Genomic DNA, 8,628 nt, shown 5'->3' with positions numbered 1-8,628 from the left:
GATCCAGACTCCTTGGAACTAGATCCTTTCTTGCGCAAAAGTGTGCTCAGTGCACATTCGTGGCGACATCTAATGCGTGCTGGAGAGGATTTGAGTCCACCCTCCTTTCCTCTTTCTTTCATGAAGAGGAGCATGTGGATCACAACAAGCATTCAAGCTTGGACCAGCTGAGCCGCTGACTCTTTTCTAATGGTATGTATATTCCCAAGTCTGAGTGGCATTGCAGGATGTGTCACTTAAATTTAAGAGTGGGTTTCATTCTGAGTACCGGATTCTTGAAGTTAGGAGTGGATTTCCTGAGTACCAGATCCCCTAAAGGTGCCTTTATAATGTTTGCTTGGTTTCGCAGCTATCAAAAGGGTTCTTCCAGTCTAATCTAATAATCTAAAGATTAATATCTCTACTGAAAGGAGGATTTATAAAAGTTGTGGTTGGAAGCACTTTAGTTGCTTCTCACGTCTCCCTTACTTTGCTTGGGTCAGATGTTAAGTCTGATCCGTAAATAGTTTGACTTCTTATTATTGACTTTTTTTGTTATGGTGAGAATTAACCCACCTCACTTTAAGGTGGCCGCATTGGTAGTCAGGAAAGATCTATGACTATTGGTACCAGTCGAAGTCTATGATGGAAAGAGGAGAGAAAGGCACACCTGCCTCTGGTATCACGGACCCTCGTTGGGGGCATAGTGTCTTGTATTTCGTTGCTTGTATTTATGAGTTGATTCTGATGGTTCGGTAAAAGATCATAAATCTTGAAGCTTGGAGGAATCAGGCAGGAAGAATCGGCTTGCCTTGTGCATCTTGTGCATTCATCTTCGTTCTTGGTGAACTAATGGGTCCATGGTGGGGGTTGAGGGTGATAGGACCCGAGGAAATTCTTTAGGTTAAATGTTTATTTTAGTGAATTACATGTATAGGATTTCATTATAAATTTGTAGCAAGAGTTTTTCCTCTGTAATCAATTTGAGAGTAGTATGAAGATGTGACAATATTCTCCATTTATAGTGAAGTTGATCTCATCTCATTGTAGACTCAGACAATCTTATCGAAACCATGTAAATCCTTTTGCATTGTTTGTTTACGATTTTTATTTTTTTCTACATCATTTTAGGTTCTCATTACTTATACCCTTTAATAAATTGTTAACTGGCTGTGGCAATGCATCCATGAAGACCATGTTAGTTCTATTCAAGAAGGCAACCAACCTATAATCGGTTTGATTGATCTAGAAGGAAAAAGTAGACAGTTCTGTTCAAGTAAGAACATGAGAGAGAGGAAAAAGTAGACAGTTCTGTTCAAGTAAGAACATGAGAGAGAGAGAGAGAGAGAGAGAGAGAGAGAGAGATTCTTCGTCTCGTTAATTATTGGTACAAAAAAGAGCAAAAACTTTACACCCCTCATAAACTACTACGGGAGAGTGTCGTATGAAAACTGAAAATAGAAGCTAAAGGTGGGGTTAGAGAGTCCAGAATGTTAATACCACGGGATAGTCAAGTTAATAAGGGATTTTTGCCTCAAGAAGTCTATGGTTTGGAGTTCGACTCCTCTTATTTTCTTGGTGCCACTTATATGAGGTGTTTAGTGCATTGTTACTTTCAACGAAGTTGAATAATTTTCATTCGATCCTGATATGATCTAGTCTATAAAGTAGTGGGATCAATATAGATCCACAAAACTAATGAGACTGAAAACTTGAATACTTGTCGTTAATTTCAAAGAAAATAAAATTAGAGAGTTCAAGATGTTAAAAAAAAAGTAATTTAGTGCACGAGACTCTTGCTAGTACAGGGTCTGAGAAGTGCAAGTGTACGAGAGTCCATGAGTGTTAAGGTCCATTTAATTTTGGTGGGAACTTGATAATGTGTGATGAAATCAAACCAAACCTGCAGTGATTTGCGAGGCCAGCTTTCGTTTCAACATTAAAGTCTCTCTTACACTACAAAGCTCTTGGGACCACACACACCCTTCTCCATCTCCTCCTCCGGACTCCAAGTGCCTCCTCAGCTGTCCCCCAACTCTCTCCACTCTTTGCGGTTCACTTGTCCTTTTCTCTTCCGCCAACCAGTCCAAGTCTCAACTGTAAAGAAGAATTAAACCAATCACCTAATGCTCTCTGCACTGTACTTCATATAATACATTTTTTCCCCCGGTGGAAACGTAGATCTGTGTACACAATATTTCGTCTACCCTAGCATCAATGGAAATATCAAACGATAGAGATTAGAGAGAAGCCATGTAAAACTGTAATGTGGGTACCTCTCTCTATCTATCAAATCTACTTAATTGGGTTCATATTTCCTGGGCAATTTATTGATTGATGTTCTCTTTCCTCTCTCTTTGCGTGCTGTGTGTGGCAAGATTGGAGACAAAATGATTCGCATTCGCAAATACCCGTATAGGAATCATATCTTATTAAAAAAAAAAAAAAAAAAGGAATCATACACTAGGCGGTTGCTCTGCTCTCCTCTCCTCTGTTTTGCTGGAGGTGAAAAGCCCAGAGAGGCAGAGAGAGAGAGAGAGAGAGAGACCTTTCTTCTCCTGGGTTTGCTCCATTATTTCCATTGAAAGAGACCCGTTATCTTAATTGAGTAAATAGCATTAAATAGTACTTGGTACTAGTCGTAGCTGTTAGTTCCGGAATTGCCTCTACTTCTCTGTTTCTTTTTGCTTCCCCACTCCTTACTCCTCCTTTTGTTTTTTTAATCCTTTTTTAGTCTTTTTTTTTGGGAGTTATCTTCGCTTCACCGACAATTAAAACAAGGTCTTCCGAAACACATTTCTTTGTGGGCTGAGGATCTGATTGCTGACCCGCTGGCTGCTGGCAGATAGCGAGTGTTTTTCTTCATCTTTCCTTTCATTAATATAGATATTCACTTTATATACACCTTTTCACCTGATTCCCACCTCACTAATCTGTTCATTTCTGCTTTGTTGTGTTGGCGACTTTCACTCCGTTCTCTCTTATCTCCTCTTTCCCCCACCCCCAATTTGTCTTGTGGCTACTGGGCTTCTCCTCTTTGTTACCCAGAGAGAGAGAGAGAGATAGAGAGGGTAGGGATCAATCTTCTGGGTATTCATGGCTTCCAAATTGCTCTTAATCATCGTCTTCGTCTTTGATCTCATCGCTTTTGCTCTCGCCGTTGCTGCTGAGCAGCGTAGGAGTAAGGTATGTGTCTTTGTACCCTTCCTCTGCTTTCTTCTTCTTCTTCTACTTTATTTATTTATTGATTTACTTAATACAATTAGTTTTTATTTTCTGGGTTTTCTAAGTAGAGGTAGGATAGATTCATAGATCGTCAGATCCTAACAATTCTGTTAGTTTGTATGTGTGAGTCATGGAATCCGGGAATGGTTACCTTGTGTTCAGTCAGTCGATGTGGGTTGCCATTTCTTACTTTCTTAGTGAAATTAAGCAGAAGAATAGTGTAAAAATGAAAAATTTTGCATACCCAGTTGGGTTGGGTACGAAGGTAAACATGATCTAAATTTTAGTTGTGCCAGATTTTAAATGGTAGTTGAACAGATTCCCTCGTTTTTCAGTCTCAGCAGTAAAAGAAATTTCTTCATTAGATCTGGTGAGAACACCTCTACACTGCCCAGAATCCACCTAAATTTTTAGGTGCTTAAGGATGACTGGAAGAACATAGGATTACAAAAAAGTGAAGAAAGGTACCCATTTCCAGTGATTCGTAAGAACAGAGATTTAGTTTCGAGGAGTCTGTAATTATTAGTGTCAGACACCCCAGTTTGGGAATGTCTACAGCAGATCAAATGTATTCTTCCTCTGGATCTGAGAAAAGTTTCCCTTCTCAACCCCAACTTTAAATACCCAAGAACTCCTAATTTCTGCAGCAATATCTGTTTTGCAATAAGATTTTTTACTCTTTATTAAGATTTTTTTTAATCTTTTCTGTTCCTGATTTCCAGTTCACTAGGAGACCTGGAAACTTGTGATAAATGTTCTGAAAGATAGTATTTTTTCACAATTTTGAGCCTGAAAAAAACAGGTCTTACACAGGCTCAGTGTCACTGTTAAATTCCCTTATCCTCTATGTTGCGCTTGCAAGTTTCAAATGCATTGATCTTAAACACATAATGGTAGGGCAATAGATATCGTGTTTCTGTTCCTAACAGTTTAGTAACCAATGTGCTGTCTAGCTCAAACTGAGACCTATTCAAGCAGATCAGTGGTCTGGGCCGTAGTTAGTAATTTCATGTGTTCACACTATCCTGTTTGAAAAAACCCACATTTTAAGGAGGTTGTTGTTAATGCATTAATTACCCACCAATTCAGACCTTGTTTCCATTGGCTTATGTAATAGAGGGAAAAAATTGTCAGTGATACAATAAATGTGTGAAATGTGGATGATTAAGTAGGGGGGATCCAACAAAACTTTGTATCTTGGTTTTTAAAGTAGATAATCCTTTTGGGATTGTGAAAAGCTTCAAACATGACTATCTTTGTGGGATGGATCATAGGTTTTAGAAGTTGGAGTCGGTCTCGGCCGATACGGATCTGGATCAGGCAGAATTGGGTCGGATTGGATGTTTTACCCCTGGTTTTCATTTAAATTTTGTTTTTTTAAACCTTTTTACTCTTGTTCCTTACCGATTCACCGATACGAGATTGCCCCAGAATAGGGATTGCCAATTACTGATACTGATCCGATCCATGCAATTCTCCTGATCTGATACCCTTGGATGGATGACTGGACGAGGTATAATGCAAATAGAATATATGTATGAACTTTTGGGGGGAAAATGTACAGTAGATAAGGTATAAAATGATATATAATCTTTCTATGGGAAGAGGTTTCCTAAATTCTCTTCTTCATGTGGTGGTTGTTCGTGCCATATGGAGGGCTGATGTTGCCATCCTTACTGCTGGATGTATGGGGCATCCTTCAAATAGGCCGTATTTCAAATTTAATGATCGATCTCAAGTTTCAATGATATGGCCCATCCTGTTTGGAATTTTTCATCTTTGTTCCCAATGATTGAAATTTTGCCTGAATATGAAACATTTCAGTCATTTTTTAAAACTCATTTGATGTATTGACAAGGCTAAAATATGATTGAGCTTTAAATTGAGACATGAATAGAGAGTTGTGACTTTCAGATCCAAGACGATTTTGTCCTTGGTTGCCAGATTTCCATGTTATTGGATGAGTGCCATATGGTTTCTTCCATTTCTCTTTGTTTCACCAGGTTTATGATGTAGGAGCTTGGGGAAAGAAAACTAGATTTAGGTGCCCCTTTTAACGTTGTTAAGAAAATGTAGTAAGATGTGGGATCAAAATGAATGAATCATCCACTTCTTCCACTTACATATATGTCATTTCTCATTTCTCATTTCTCAACTGATCAGTCAGCTTCTTTGACAGGCTAAAATCGTCCCTGATTCTGAGCTAAATTATGACTACTGTGTCTATGACTCGGACATCGCAACTGGCTTTGGGGTGGGTGCATTCTTGTTCCTGATGGCTAGCCAAGTCCTTATAATGGTGGCAAGTAGGTGCTTCTGCTGTGGGAAGGCTCTGAGTCCCAGTGGTTCAAGGGCATGGGCTGTTATCCTCTTCATCACTTGCTGGTATGTGGTTTAGCTGGCGCAATGCTTGATAAAAGTTAGGGAGTTGGCACTTATATTTCTGGTGGATAAATTTTCAAATTGATCTATGTCTGATCTGCATCTTCCTTATGCCTTAATTTTTCTACTCCATGACAGTAATATTCACCTCCCTTTTCTCCAACTATTAAAGAGAATGTTGATTTGTCCATCTCAGGGTGACATTTTTTATTGCGGAGGTTTGCTTGCTTGCGGGTTCTGTGAGGAATGCCTACCATACCAGATACAGAACAATTGTTGATGGAAGCAACACTCTTTCCTGCGAGGTCTTGAGAAAAGGAGTCTTTGGAGCAGGGGCAGCCTTCGTAGTATTCACTGGCATATTCACTGAACTCTACTATGTTTGCTACTCTAAGGCTAAGGATGGGTTCAGAACCACCAACTTTGGCAAAGACACTGGCGTGGGGATGGGAGCCTACAGCTGAGTTAGCATACGATACATCAGTTAGCTAAGGATGGAACTGTTTGCACTCTGGATTTATAATGTTTGATTCACACTTTGAGTTTCATTTGGGGTTTCTTGTGGAGATTAATTTTGTTCATTGGATATGGTATTTGATCTTAGTTTCTATTCCGTATATATATTCTTTTCATGTAAGGCCTGATCGTCTTGCCACTTCTATTTTTCATGGTTGTTTACTTGAATCATATCTCATGAATGTAGATTCATTTAGGTGATAAAAGCATCATATTAGATGTTTTGGTCAAATTTTATTTGTTAAAATGGAAGGATTATGGTCCTGGCAGTTTTTCTTTCCAGTTTTTTACAAGTGCTTTCTTCCCCTCAGATTAAAGCTGGTGATGGTTAGTTTCTTCAATTTGTTTTCTGCACAGTACTTGCCTGTGAGGAAAGACAATTAGTTTGCTACTAGTAGACAGGCAGAAAATTCCTGCAACAAGAAGGGCCAGTCTATAGACAACGGTTAGCTGATCTACGAGCACTTTCTCCAGGTGGTCGTACGTTTGCAGTCCCCCTCCCTCTAATCTAATCCTACCTCACTCACCCAGGCGTGCCGGCACAGTAAGAGAGTGGGGGAGATAATCTAGTTACCCCCAGTGGATGAGGTACATCTTCTCAAACAGAGGACAGGTTTAGTTACTGTAACACTGAAAAAATGATGAGCAGGTTCTCTACACTAGTGGATGTAGAGGGTATTTCTACATTAGCACCCCAAGTTATGCCACATGATGCATTACGTTACGGCTGAAATTTTGTTATAGGTAAACCTATAGGTCTCTTGCTCACATGTCGAGTTCCAATCCAAATGGAGTTCACCAAATAAAAAAATAAAGCCGTGAAATTTTTCAGACTATCCTTAAAATTTCAAAGCATGGAAGTTGAGCGTATGGACATATATGGGAGGATATATAATTAAATTTGATTCTGCATTCTACTGTGTGGTCATTTAACAGCATTACCTGGAATAGCCATATTGCTGAAATTGCCACACACTTTTCAAGTGGGAAAAATAAATGATCCTTATACATCATTAAACCCATTTCTTCAGAGGCAAATGTTTGTGCACGAGGATCCCACTATTGTAGAGTATTGGAGAGACTGTTTTCAAGATTTGAACTTTGTGACCAACATGTTGCAGTAGTACAACTGTTGTACCATAGGCTTACCCACTAAAACCATGCTTGCAGGTCTCTACAAACCCATAAAAGATATTTTTTGCAGGTCCTGTTGTCACAAACCCGAGGCTTCAGTTTTAACATAATGACGTTTAATAAGACTATACTAAGCAGTAAGTAGCTGCTGAATTGGAAGCTGAGGAGATCCAAGACCTCAGACTGATATAGAAGGTGATATAGTGGCCCCCTTGGTTGGGAGCCATCAACCAAAACAGAGCAGATTTACTATTTATATGGCTGCCCTCTTAGGGAAGTAACAAACCATTTATTGGGTGGGCTAAGGCTAGTTTTCGAGGTCTTGGATCTTTAACTCTAAGTGAACCATTTTTTTTTTTGTTGGGGGGATTGGGGGAAGGGGGTTAGGGGGAGTGGGACGGTGGGAGTGGGTTGGGGTGGGGGGGGGTGGGTGGGGGGGGAGAAGGCTACTGAGCTGCGTGGTGTTTGCGTACAGGCACAAGAAGGGTGAAATGATCATTTGCAATTCCTTCGTGTAAATGAAAAATCCTGCCCCTATTAGATACTCATGTCATTAGTTGAATTCAACCCATAAGGATCAAGTTGTTTTTCAGCTTAATACTGTGTATATAATAAACTAATATGACTATTTGTTTCCAAGTAAAATCTGCAAGTTTTTCCTTCTAAAGGATTTTTACTTGAAAACAAATGGAGCCTTAAGGCTATGTTTGGTAGCCAAGAATGTAAGATTTCCTATTAAGTGGGTTAGCATAGTCAAAGATTTGTTTCCAAAACCGATTTAGTGGTGTTGACTAAAGATGGAGTAAGCAGAAAGAATCCAATATTATTGGTAAGTGATCTCTATGGAGATATTGGATTCTATTAGCACATCTTAATGGTATCTTAATGGTATGAAATATTTATTACTATGTGTGGACCTAAGGTATTGTTTCCTTAATGGGGAGGAAACCCTAATTTTATTACAGGGTTGGTCCCTACCCTCACCCCTATATATAGTTATCACTAACCCATTAAGCGATGCTAACGACCAAAAGCAAAAGGAAAAGAGGGTAGACCAGACCAACATTGATCGTGTTGTACGAGGAGCATATAAGAAGACATTGATGAGTTCTTATTCTTCAGCCATGGATTCATGTATGCCTAAAACTTGTTTTTGTGGTGTTTGTCGTGCATGCTTATCGATCTTCATGAATCGTTCCGTATTTATTTTTTTTCAATGGTATCAGAACCTCGTTTATGAAAAATTGATCGGTTGTACCATCAATAATAAAAATCAATTTCTTCTCCTCGAGTCATTTTGTTTTGAAGAAACGAGAAAAGTAATATATTATATATTATTACTAAAGGACAAAACTGGCAAAGTCAAATTAAAAAAAAAAAAGTGACAAAAAA

General features: G+C 39.0%; 1 protein-coding gene across 1 annotated transcript; it reads left to right on the top strand.

The window, feature by feature from the left end:
- Positions 1 to 2,633: 2,633 nt before the first annotated feature.
- On the top strand, positions 2,634 to 6,223 carry LOC122092709. The gene is made up of 3 exons (XM_042662949.1): positions 2,634 to 3,165; positions 5,384 to 5,589; positions 5,783 to 6,223. Exons 1-3 carry the CDS (start codon positions 3,076 to 3,078, stop codon positions 6,048 to 6,050), a joined length of 564 nt encoding a protein of 187 aa, XP_042518883.1. The 5' UTR covers positions 2,634 to 3,075; the 3' UTR covers positions 6,051 to 6,223.
- The last annotated feature ends 2,405 nt before the right edge of the window (positions 6,224 to 8,628 follow it).

Source organism: Macadamia integrifolia, chromosome 11, assembly GCF_013358625.1.
Source record: "Macadamia integrifolia cultivar HAES 741 chromosome 11, SCU_Mint_v3, whole genome shotgun sequence".
Lineage (NCBI taxonomy): Eukaryota > Viridiplantae > Streptophyta > Magnoliopsida > Proteales > Proteaceae > Macadamia > Macadamia integrifolia.
This window is presented reverse-complemented; position numbering and strand designations above follow the sequence as displayed.